General features: G+C 48.8%; 1 protein-coding gene across 1 annotated transcript in view; it reads left to right on the top strand.

Annotated features, from left to right (window-relative positions):
- The window catches only part of Eya2 (EYA transcriptional coactivator and phosphatase 2), a 165536-nt gene that overhangs the window by 47101 nt on the left and 105554 nt on the right, over window positions 1–12881 (top strand). Inside the window, exons 3-5 of the mRNA XM_008827425.3 lie at window positions 685–730; window positions 3133–3275; window positions 11303–11419. Coding sequence (XP_008825647.1) covers window positions 685–730; window positions 3133–3275; window positions 11303–11419 — 306 coding nt within the window. The remainder of the gene's footprint in view (window positions 1–684; window positions 731–3132; window positions 3276–11302; window positions 11420–12881) is intronic.

Consider the following 12881-nt stretch of genomic DNA (forward strand, 5'->3'; position numbering starts at 1 on the left):
GAAGGAAGAGGAGGGAGGGGAGGGGGGGGAGGAGGAGGAGGGAGACGAGGAGAAGGAGGGGGAGGAGGAGGAGGGAGAGGAGGGGGAAGAGGGAGACGAGGAGGAGGAGGGGGAAGAGGGAGAGGAGGAGGAGGAGGGGGAAGAGGGAGAGGAGGAGGAAGGAGAGGAGGAAAAGGAGGGGGAGGAGGGGGAGGAGGGAGAGGAGGAGGAGGAAAAAGGGAAGTCATGGTCTTAGCCCCTGGTGTTTTCCTCCTGAGGCTCTTGTTGCCTCTGAGGCATGGACAGTTGTTCTTTCCAGGAGCAGAAACATCATGGACTTGTGTCAGGTCCCAAAGTATGTGTCTATTTGATCATGTGACCTGTCTCAGGCATGTTCTTTCCATCTCTTTGGTCTCAGTTTCCCCATCTGTGCAGCATGTGGGGTATGGATCCTACCCTGATGCTTCAAGGTGCTATGCATGGCCTGTAATCCTTACCTCCTCAAGGACAAGGACCCCCTAGATGAGGTGCACCCAGAAGGGGCTGTGAGCCTCTCTAGAAGGAGAGCACTACAGTGCCCCACCTTGGAAGAACTTCTGTGCAGTGGCTCTCTAAGTTCCTCCCCATTCAAGCATCTGTCTGAAGTCACAGTTTGTGATGAACACTATATCTGTAACTAAAACCTTCATGTGTTTCTTTCTTCAGGCATCTCCAAATCGGCCCCTCCCAACGTGCCTCAGCTCTTTGCAAGGTGAGTGTGCAGCAGACACGCCCCCTCTCCACCTTATTTTTTGAGGCAAGGTCTCTTCACTGAACCTCAAGCTCACGGATTGAGCTAGGCTGACTGGCCAGTAAGCTCCAGGGATCTACCTGTCTCTCCCTCCCAGTGCTGAGATTATAAACGTGTGTCACTGCACTATTTTTCACATGGGCTCTGGGGATCCAGACGCAGGTCCTCATGCTTGTAAAGCAAGCACTTTACCAACTGAGCCATCTCTCCAGTCCACATTTCTCTAGGTTTTAACTTAAGTCCCAGTTCAATCCAAGTCCATTCAAAGGACTTTGATGGGAAACAGGAGGGATGGGCTTGGGTTCTCACCTTAAACTTCCTTTCTATGGAAGGGTAGGGTATGACCCAGGGACATCTTGAAATACGGGCCTCTGTTCTGCAGGCAGTCCCATCCCACAGACCAGCATCCCACTGGTTGAACCATAGGTACCTGCAGAGCTGGGATATAGGCTGATGAAACACCTTCCAGAAGCAGACCTGGCGTCTGCAGCTCAGATGAGCTTTGGGCTCTTGCGATGTCTTTTGGCAGAAGTTCCCCAAAGGAATCCCATAGGATAACAGTGAAACCTCTGGAAAACAAGAGCACATCTGTTTATGATCCCATGTACTTTTACGTTTGATTTACACCTGCCGTGATGCTTCAGATCAGGGAGAACCCGATAGGCTTTGTGTCTGGCTAAAAAATATATTGGTAGGTGGACGGGTTTTTGCTAAAATGATGCAACAAAACCAGACCCAGCTTCAGGCTCCCGTCCCTGCTCATAGTATGTCCAAGCTGTGGAATAAACACAGGGGGTCAAGTTCAGCCCACTATGGGTCTAGTGAGTCCCAGGAAGTAAAGGGATTCGGGGTGTGTCCTCTGGAGCTGTGACCATCTGGAGTTTTGGATGGATTAATTTCTTTCTCAGCCTCTGTTTCCTTTTCTGTAAAATGGTGATTAAAAAAGTGAGACCCACTACTGCCTTCAGAGCTGGTTTCACTGAGCCGCATGAAGTGATCCAGACGGAGCCTGACCCGAAGTGGGAGGGGGATCGCCCCCTGCTTTAGCATCAGGTGGCACAGTGGGGACCTTGTAGACAGAGGTGTCTTCATGTAAAGACAGTCTAGGTGTGGTCATAGAAATTCCAGATGACAGTGCTGGACCCAGCTGCCCAAGCACCTGCCATCCAAGAGAAGTGTAACGCGTGTGTGCATCTGTATGTCTCTTTGTGTCTCTGTGTCTATATGTCTGTGTGTATGTGTGTGTGTGTGTGTGTATCTGTGTTTGGTGTGTTTATCTCTGTATGTCTGTCTGTGTGTCTATATGTATATCTCTGTATGTTTGTGTGGTGTGTATCTGTGTGTATGTCTCCATGTATCTGTGTATGTGTGTCTCTATATGTCTATTTGTGTGTGTTGCATGTGTATCTCTGTATCTGTGTCTTTCACTGGTTTCTAAAATGTCAGCAATTAATTTAAATTAGGGGGAAAATAAAATAACTACACTAACCAAAGCCGTCCCATTCATGGGTCCTTGGACCAAACAGCCCATGGGCCATTCTTTACACCTTTGTGTTAGAACAGCTCCCCTTGACTGTGTCTCTTGTGACCCGGAGGACTGGGCACATGGGGGTCCTGGGAGACACAGTGAGGCTTATAAAGTCTATAACCCCAGCACTGGGGAGGCAGAGACAGGAGGATCCCCAGAGCTCATTGGCCAGTCAATCCAGCCAAACCAGTGAACTCCAGGTTTAGTAAGAGACCCTGTCTCAAAAAACAAGTGTACAGTGGTCAGACACCAACATAAAACTGCAGCTTTTATGCATGTGCACACATGTGTACACCCACACAAGATGTACAGGTACACACACACGGATGGATAGTCAGATGGATACAGGCTCAGGCTCTGCCACAGTAACAAATAAACCCAGAAGTGTCTACACCAAAGGCTTTCTGTTTCCCACATGAAATCTGATGTGGATCTTGTAAAACACCCCAGAGGGCTCCTCTCTTGCTCAGGTTGACACAGGGATCTACTGTCTTCATGTTAAGGCTTTGCTGATGAAAACTTGACCTTTTCCATGGCTGTCCAAAGAGGGAGGGAGGGAGGGAAGAAGGGTCACAGGAGATGACTTTGTTGTAGAGCAGCTTACTATGTACCTGCCCATGTCCTGTTGGATGAACCTGCCCATGATTAGACCCTGCCCCATGGTAGAATCTGACTGCAAGGGAGACGGGACCACATCTCTGAAAAGAAAATGAAATGCATGTAATGGGCTCTGGGAAGGGTGAGGCCCAAGGGGAAATGGTGGTTGTGACCTCAGGATCCAGGAGGAGGAATGCTGGGCAAGGCCAGGAGACCTAACCTTCTCTCCTTCCACCAGGCCTCACCCACGTGTCCCTCCTGGCCAGCCTTCTGCAGCCATGGCAGCCTACGGCCAGACGCAGTACAGCACAGGCATCCAGCAGGCACCGCCCTACACAGCATACCCACCTCCAGGACAAGCCTACGGGATTTCTTCTTACAGTGAGTACCAAGCAAGCCCTTGTATCCCCCTGGCATCCCTTCCTGCCTCAGTGCAGAATGATAAATGCAGTCAGACTAATCTTGGCTGGAGAAGAGATGGTGGAGTGTGACTCAGATTCTTCTAGACCATTTCATAATACCTCTTTAGATAGCAAGAGTCAGAGCACTCATCCAGGCTGGCTTATGGAAAATGAGAATTTAGTGATTCACATCCTGGCAGATCTAAGGTAGGACTGGAGCCTGGTGCTCCAATGACATCATGAGGGACCGATGAGATGGCTCAGTGGAAAAAGCACTTGGCACACAAGCCTGATGACCTGAGTTCAATCCCCAGTACCCACGTAAAGGTGGAAAGTGAGAACTGAGTCTACAGATTTGTCCTCTTCACACACACACACACAGCATACACCATAACATCATGGGAAATGTGTCTTGCTGCATCGTCGGGTGCCTCCATTCCCATGGAAGTTGTCCCCATGGAGCAGCACAGATAGTACCTATAAACTTTGGTCTCTGAAGGTGATCCGAAGGTACTTCCAACAGTGCTTCTCACAGGAGCCGTGCTGGTCCTCACTGGCCAAACTGGGTCATGTGACAATGCTTAGCAAGGCAAGGAGGTGGGGTGAGGGAGCTAAGGAGGCCAGATTCTGTGGGAGGAATGGTTCTCTCTCTCTCTAGGGCAAGCACAGTTAATGTGTTTGTCACCCAAGCATGAGATGAGGACCTGAGTTTGATCCCCAGGCTGGGTGCACACACACCAGCATATGCATGAACATACACACACACACACACACACACACACACACACACACACACACACACACACACTTTCACATCTCTAACATCTTAGAACACATGCTCAGGAGCACTGAGCCCACACTTGGAGGTCAGGAGTGTGTGGCTCTGGATCGGACTGTTTCCAGGAGACACAGTTTGCCACAGTCCCCGTCCAGCCCATTGTCTGCCTGTCCCCAGAAAAGACATTTAAGGTGTCAAACCCTGTGCTGGAGGGAGAAAAAAAGAGCAAGTGGCCCTAGCTGGCCTGGAACTTGCTATGCAGACCAAGCTGTCCTCAGTCTCACAGAGATCCTCCTGCCTCTGCCTCTCAAGTGCTGGGATTAAAGGTGTGTACTACCATGCCTGGCCTTAGAACAATATTTTAAAGTTATCTGTAATGCAAATATAGATATGACACTCTAAGAACAGAAAATAAGGAAGACTTATTTTAGGCTCCTGGGCCAGCCTTTGTTCTAATTAGTTAACTAACTAATTAACTATTTATTTATTTATTTATTTATTTATTTATTTATTTATTTATTTTGGTCTTTTTAAGACAGGGTTTCCCTGTAGTCCAAGCTGGTCTGGAACTCACTATGTAGACCAGGCTGGCTTTGAACTCACAGAGATCGGCCTGCCCCTGCCTCCTGAGTGCTGGGATTAATAGTGTGCACCACCAAGCCCAGCTCTTTTTTGTGTTTTTTAAGACAGAGCCTCACTATGTAGCCCTGGCTGTCTTGAAACTTACTATGTAGACTAGGCTGGCCTTGAATTTACAGAAATCCACTACCTCTGCCTTCTAAGTGCTGGGATTAAAGGTGTGCACCACCACAACTGGCATTGGCTAGCCTTTTAAATTTTTGTTTTATTTTATTTATTTTATTTTATTTATATGAGTGTTTTGCCTATGTGTAAGTGCACCACATGTGTGCAAACGCTCATGGAGGCCAGAAGAGGGCATTGAATCCCCTGGAAGTAGAGTTACAGGCAGTTCTTAGCTGCTATGTGGGTGCTGGAAACTGAACCTGGGTCTTATACAAGAGCCACCAGGGTTCTTAACCACTCAGCCAAGTCTTCAGCCCTGGCCAGTCTTTTAAATGAGCAGTTGAGTACTGGACTGTGACTCACTGGTAGTGCAGAGGCCCTGGGCTCCATCCTGGGTAGGGCGTAGAATTAATGAGGCACAAGTTGAGCTGAGACAGAGTGAGCTTGTGCAGGCTCAGGAGAGAGAGCATCGCTGCAGAGCAGAGGTGGGATACAGGAATTTGACTGGTCCCAAGAGGCCAGCCTCTGGAACACAAGGGGAATGCAGGTGGCCAGGTAGCTTGAGCCTTGCAGGCCCACAGAAGATTTGCACTTTGTTCCAAGTGGGACGGAAACCAGTGGAGAGTCTGTGAGCAGAGGTGGTGTGCTACAGTTTAAGTGTTTAAAGATGACTTGGGCTAGGTGTGGCGGTTCACACGTGTCATCCCAGCTACTCAGGAGTCTGAAGCGGAAGGCAGACAATTTCAAGGTCAACCTGAGCTTCAAAGTAAGAACCTATCTAAAATAAAAATTAAAAAGGACTGTAACTCAATGATAGAGCACTTGGCTAGAACACCTGAGGTCCAGAGTTCCTGTCCTGGGAAGAGAAAAGAGGGGAGGGGAGGGGAGGGGAGGGGTGAAGGGAGGTGGCTGAGTCTGGCCTACAGTCCTGAGGTGGGGGAGGAGCGGAGAAGAACAGGAAGGGGGGAGGGAGGGGAGGGGAGGAGAGGAGAGAAGAGCTGTGTGCGTTGGAGACAACATACGAGGGTAGCAGGGAGGGCTCTTGGGAGGCTGCTGATGCTGGGGTAAGGATCCTGGAGCGAGAGAGAAGTCAGAGTCAGGCCATGACAGTGAACAGACAGTGACAGAAGGCACCAAGAGCATTCCAGAGGGAGAGGTGAAAGGTCCTGACAGGGTGTCAGGTGGGCCATGAATGACAGTCATAGCAGTTGACTTTTCCCCACTGACTTCACAATGTGTCCACCAACTTCTTTCATCCTACCTCAACCCCACAACATTATCTTCCTTTGAGACTTGGAGAAGATGTCTGGCTCACAGTCACCCAGCTGCTTGGTGGCAGCTGGATTCAGCTCAGCAGACTGACCACCCCCTCCCTCCCCCCACTGGCTAAACCAGGTCATCTGGACATGTGCTCTGTAAGCCCCTGGGAATGAGCTGTGACAGCCTTAAACTGGCAGGTGTGGGCTTGCTTGTCAACTGTCTTTCTTCCAATTCTAGAAGCCAGGTGAGACAGTCCCACCTGGCTCATGGCCCAGAACACCACAGCCATATTCATAAAGAGAAAAACGGCCCTACTTCCAGACACGACAGCACTGGTGGGAATTAATTTGCTTGGAATTTATTTCACTGTCTCAGTACGTTCGCAGCGTCTGTTCTCAAGACTATACAGGGTGGGTGAGGGGGCAGGAGCCTGGAGTTCTTCTGTCTGACTTCATATCCTGCCTCTGTCTAAGCTGGTCCCAAGCAACAAGCAACCCTGAGCAAACGACTTCATCTCCCTGAGCCTCGATTTTCTCATCCACACCCAGAATGATGTTAAATCTTCCTCCTCGGTCCTGGGGTGGCTGGAAGGCTTAAATAAAATCACCCACAGTGGAAATTGTCAAATCAACTAACCATAGAGAGATAGATGATAGTTTCCACTATGTAGGTTGTGTGGTCTCCATGGCGACCATTCAACTCTGCCATGTTAGCATGAAAGCACCCAGACCGTGTGTCTGTGGATGGGTGTGTCTGTGTTCTGATAAAACTTTATTTACACAAACAGGCAGGGGGCCAGGTTTGACTAACGGACCTGAGCTATATAAAAGACTTAGCCTATGGAGTCTGACCCACAGAAATGCTCCTGAGGCCAGCTGGGTCAGGAGAAGGTGGACGGGTATACATGCCTGTAGTGCCATAGCACAGAATAATAATGGGCAGATTTGGGAAGCTACTTGCTTCACCTACATTCGCACAGGTCCAGATGAGCCTTTCTGAGTCTAGGCAAGAAACTCTTTTCATTGCTCCTTGGCAAATAGGATTCTTGTTGTTGATTAAATAGCTACGGAGAAATGACAGAACCAAGCAAGGGTGAGGGCGTTAGGAGCACCCAGGATTGGTTTGGGGTTTGGTTTTGGCTTGTCATGCAGTATTTAAGACATGAAGAAAAGTATAAAAGGTGATAAAACAAATCCCATGAACTTAGAAAAATAAATGGCGGTGTCTACACTTCGTTCTCAGAGCTGTGCTGAATCAGGGGGTTGGGGTCATCGGCACCTGCTCCTCTCCTGTGAGTAGTCAGCAAACTCTTTCTGTAAGAAACAATAATGGGGGGTGAGAGATGGCTCAGTGGTTAAGAACACTGGCTACTCTTGTAAAGGACCTAGGTTTGGTTCCCAGCACCCAGGAACATTCATGCAGGGTTGTAGGAAAGGACATTAGATGGAACCTATACAAATCTGATTGCTTAATCAAGCAGTTTGGGGTTTTTTGTTTTTGTTTTTGTTTTTGTTTTTGACAGGATCTCCCTAGTCCCAGCCCTTCTGGAAGTTACTGTGTGGACAAGGCTGGCCTCAATCTTCCAGAGATCCACCTGCCTCTGCCTCTGGAGGGCTAGGCACATGCCACCACACCTGGTATCAAGCAAGCAGTTTTTAAGTTGAGTTGATTTAAAAATAAATAAATAACCAAGGTATATCATGGTCTCAGGAAGCAGAAAAGCCCAGCAGGAGGAGCAGTGTCCAAGCTTGGAAAACTCATCTGGTTTTCTTGTTGTAGTCACAAGATGCCTAACAGAAGCAGTTCAGGGCCTGGGCAGATGGCTCAGCGAGGAAAGTGCTTGATTTGCAAGTGTGAGGGCCTGAGTTCAATCCCTAAACCCATGTTAAAAAGGTAAAAAACAAAACAAAACAACAACAAAAAAAACAGGCATGGTGGTGTAATACTAGCCCTGGGGAGACAGAAACAGGCAAATCCTTTGTGGCAGAGACAGGCAGATCTCTGGAGCTCACTGGCTGCCAACTTGGCAAGTTCCAGGCCAATGAGAGACCCTGTTTCAGAAAACAAAGTGAATGTGCCTTAGGAATATCACCTGTCGTCCCCAGCCTCCATATGTACAGGCATATATGCGCACCCTGTACACACAAACACACACAACAGTTTAAGGGAGAAGGGGTTTGTTTTGGCTCACAGTTTGAGGGTACAGTCCATTGTGACAGGGAAGGCCTGGTGGTTAGAGCGTGAGGCAGCTGGGCACATGGCATCCACTCAGGAAGTGGAGAGCAATGAGTTCTGGTGCTGTTATCCCAATCCTGTCAGACTGACAATGAAGATTAGCCATCGCCATTCAGTGTTTCCATGAGAAACTGTTGGGGCTCAGAGCATGTTGGGCATTCACCCGAGACACATCAAAGGCCTGCTGTCTTACAACTGACCTAGATAGCGGAGACAGAGGCACTGCCCTCCGCTTAGAGCCCTCCAGGGTTCCATTCACTCAAGATCAAAGCCGGACATTTCCAGTGTGGGTTATCTGTCAGTTGCAAGACCCGGGTCAGTCTCTCTGAGCCTCAGTTTCCACATCTTTAGAGCAGAAAAACCTTGCCCATTCTGTGGGTTTCCTGTGCCCTGTTCAGAGCCTCACATGCCCGTCCTTCCCTCTTTTCATTTTCTATTAACCGTGCACCATGAGGAGGCAGGGCTCTGAGCTAGACTCGCAGTGGAAACTGTCCAGGTTGCCATGCAACTAAGCAATGTATCTAAGACTTCTGCTTGGAATGCCTTTGCAGTCCATCCCTTGTCTTGTGGGGTGACTGAGTGGGGAGGAGGGAAACCTTCTTACACAGCCATCTTCAGAACTAGAAATATTCTTTAACAAAACAGTCTAGACTGGAGTAAGATACTGGGTATTGCTTGTTTGAATTTTGGTTTGTAATTTTTTCCTTTCTATTATATGTGCATATGATGAGTGTGTGTTGGCACACCCATGCCACAGCACATGGGTGGAGGGCAGAGATCAACTTTGTGGAGTTGGTTCTCTTCCACCTTTACATGAGTTCTGGAGCTCGAGCTCAGCTCATGAGTCTTGCATAGCAAGTGCTTTATTCACGAGCTACCTCATTAGCACAAGATACTGTTTTATTCTTGGAGTCAGACAAGGCTGAGCAGTGTGCCCTGACGATTAGTTCAGAGGATGGGGAAGCAGGCAAACTCATGTCTTGAACATCGTCAGGCAATGCCCATGAGAATCTAAGATGTCCTTGCCTTTGAACTCAGCAATTCTAATGACTGGGAGTTTACACAAAAGGCACACACAAGGGGTGTGTGTGTGTGTGTGTGTGTGTGTGTGTGTGTGTGTGTGTTTCTGTGTGTGTCCTAGATACGGTGGCACATGCCTGGAATGCCTCTATGCAGGGAACAGAGGTAGGAGGGCTGCGAGTTTGAGGCCAGCCTGGTCTACAGAGCAAAAAACTGAAACGGCGGGTCGTGGTGGTGCACACCTTTAATCTCAGCAGAGGCAGGAAGACCTCTGTGAGATCAAGGTGGTGCTTAATGGTTAAAGCACATGCTGCAGAAGCCAGAGGACCAGAGTTTAGACCCCAGAACCCATGTAGTTGCTGGGTAGGTGTGGTGCCTCGCCTATAATTCCAGCCTCAGAAAGCAGAGACAAGAGCTCCAGAGCAAGCTGGTTACCAGCTAGACTATCCATATTGACGAGCTCTGGGTTTGATTGAACCTGCCTTAAGTGAAAAATCTATCAGGGTTGATTCCTAACATTACCCTCTAGTCTCCATGTAGACACGTATGTGCACCCACACACACATACCTGCACCCTTACACATGCAGGCATAGATATACACATGCATGCACACCACACATACACATGAAAATGGAAAAAGGGGAAATATGTATTATACATATATACACATGAAGTACATAATTCTTGTGTGCGTAGAACATGTCTGGACCTGAATGCAGAGTGGTCATACTGGCTGTCTTTGGGAAGGAGAGCTTGGGGTTAGGGATGAGGAAGGACACCTCTATATACCTACTGGACTACTTGAATTTTCTACAGTGTCTTTGTTACAATATTTTTTGGTCTCTTTGAGACAGGGTCTCCCTATAGCCCCAGCTGGCCTGAAACTCGCTATTTGTTACAATTTTTAATAAAAACTAAAAGAAATGGACTCCCAGTGCTGGGCTAGCCTCTCTTCCTCTGTCTAACCCTCATCCCAGCCAGTTTTCCATGCGGTTGTTTTGGGGTTTTGTGTAAGCCAGTGGGGTTCAGCTGGAGCAGAAAGCAGATGTTCGACTTCAGAGATGGGGTGTTTGGATAAGTAGGTCCCCATGAGACGAGGAAAGAATATATCACCATGGAAGGCACAGCCTCTGCAAAGGAAGGGGGCTGACTTGATACTGTCAGACTCCATCCTAGGGGACATGTGAGCCATGCATGGTGCAGTGACTAGGGACTGCAAACTCCTGTGCCCACAGACCAAGTAGTTAGCGCAAAGCTCATGGCTCATACAGCATGTGGCCCCCAGCTGCCTTCCCTCCACCATCCTCATAGTGCCCCAGAACAAGAAACAAACTTTGTTTAGAGAAAGTGCAACTGTGATTGGCGAATAGCATTTTAACACCGGACTCAAGTCACAGAGGCAGCGTGGATGCACAAGGGACATGAGAAACAGAAATGAAGGTCTTACAGGATAACCTGTCATCATGGGGACACGGACGTGGCATTGCTCGGCCATCCTGTTGGTTACAAGTCCATCCTATAAAAATCTCACGATTTTTGAATCAAACCAACAAGTATAGATTTTCCTTTAAGATATACAAGCCAGGGCTGGGAATGTGGCTTAGTTAGGACAGTGTTCACCTAGCATGCATGAAGCCCTGTATTCCATCCCCAGTACTGCATAAACTGGGTGTGGTGGCTCATGCCTGTAATCTGGAGGTGAAGGCAGGAGGACCAGAACTTCGAGGTCATTCTTACTACATAGTAAGTCTGAGGCAAGCTGGTATACATGAGACCCTGTCTCAAAAAAACATACACATGGACACATGCACACACACATGCACATTCACACAAGTTTATAAACAAGCTGACCAGCACTCAAGCAGCATCTGGTTTGGAGCCAATGAGAGTGCTCTGTGGACTCGGTAGCTCTTCTGTGGGTGACAAGGAAGGATGCTAATCGTGTCCTTGGTGCTTCTGTCCTTCCAAGGTATCAAGACGGAAGACAGTTTGAACCATTCCCCCAGCCAGAGCGGATTCCTGAGCTATGGGCCAAGCTTCAGCACCGCATCTGCTGGACAGAGCCCCTACGCCTACCCCGTGCACAGTGAGTGTGGTGCGCAGCCCTCCCGGCCTGCGTCTGGGGCACCCGGGGTGCATGTCCATCCATTCATTTGCCCACTTAGCAGACCTTCACAGTGTCTACTGTGCCAGATGGACAAAATGTGAGGTTTGCCCTGGCAGAATTTCATGGCAGGGATGAAGATGGGGGTGGGGACATGAACCAGCAGATAACTGGGTGATCCTGGAGGAGCTGACTGAGGAAGCAGCATGGCACCCACATAGAGTAACGAGCAGCAGAGGGCTGGGGAGAGATGGGACAGGTGACACTGGACAGAGGCAAAGATGAAGGGGAAAGCATTCCAGGCAGAGGGGATAGGCAATACAAACACTGTGTGGTAGAAACATCTTAGTATTGTTGAGGCACAGAACAGAGATGGTGACACTGGGACATAATGAGAGGAGCACTGGAGGAGGGAGCCTCGGAGAGGGTGCAGGACCTAAGTGCTACAGGACCAAGTTGTCTTGCATTTTAATATTTTTTATTTATTATTTTTATTTTATGTGTATGAGTGTATTGCCTGAATGTATGTGAGCGCACCTGTGTCGTACAATGCCGCGGAGGTCAGAAGAGGGCTTCAGATTCCCCTGGAACTGGAGTTAAGGACAATTCGTAGCTGCCATGTGGGTGCTGGGAATTGAACCCAGGTCCTCTGCAAGAGCAGTCAGTGCTCCTAACCACTGAGCCATCTCTTGAGATAAGCAAGTCCATTGAGACTTAGAGAAATGCTGGCTGGGGAATAATAAACAGGCAGGAAAATGGGCTTTGGTTCCAGGCACCCCATAGATACTCCTGCAAACCCTTTGCCCACTGCATGACTGAAGGAATGGATCTACTGGGCTCCCCCAGCCTACTTCCTCTCTCTGTGCCTCCCAGGGTCCTTTATCTGTTTGAAGACCCAGGGAGACCTGGGGTGATGCATGGACCAGGGGACTAATGGCTGTGACTCTGGGGATCATCATCCTGGTATTTTTCCCTCCAAATGAACTGGTAAAAATGACCATTGAGATCTGAAAAATAAAACACAGGAAGACAGACGGTGACCAGGTGGGCTCACAGGGGGCTGTGCTTGTCTCTGGAAAGGCTACTGGGAAGTATTACTATCTTCTCCCTACATTTTGATTGTTTTGTTAAGGATAGCAAATCATCTTTAGGGTGTGTAGAGAAAGGGAGTGGGAGCCATGTCCCAGGACCCAATAGGTGCCAGGTGGAGGTGGGGCCATCTCATAGAAACTTCAGGACACCCTGAGCATCAGTGCTGGTGTCACACCCACTTTCCAAAACAGGAAACCAATGGGTCCATGGAGTGACAGGTTTGCCCAGTGTCAGGACACGGACTATAGATTTTATTACAAGTGCAGTGGGAAAGGACAGTATGTCTCCTGGGACGAGGTGGCATCCCTCCTCCCAGCCTTACCCCAAAACTCTTGACCTTGGCCATGATGTC

This window comes from Nannospalax galili, unplaced genomic scaffold, assembly GCF_000622305.1.
Source record: "Nannospalax galili isolate Female #2095 unplaced genomic scaffold, S.galili_v1.0 scaffold492, whole genome shotgun sequence".
Classification (NCBI taxonomy): Eukaryota; Metazoa; Chordata; class Mammalia; order Rodentia; family Spalacidae; genus Nannospalax; species Nannospalax galili.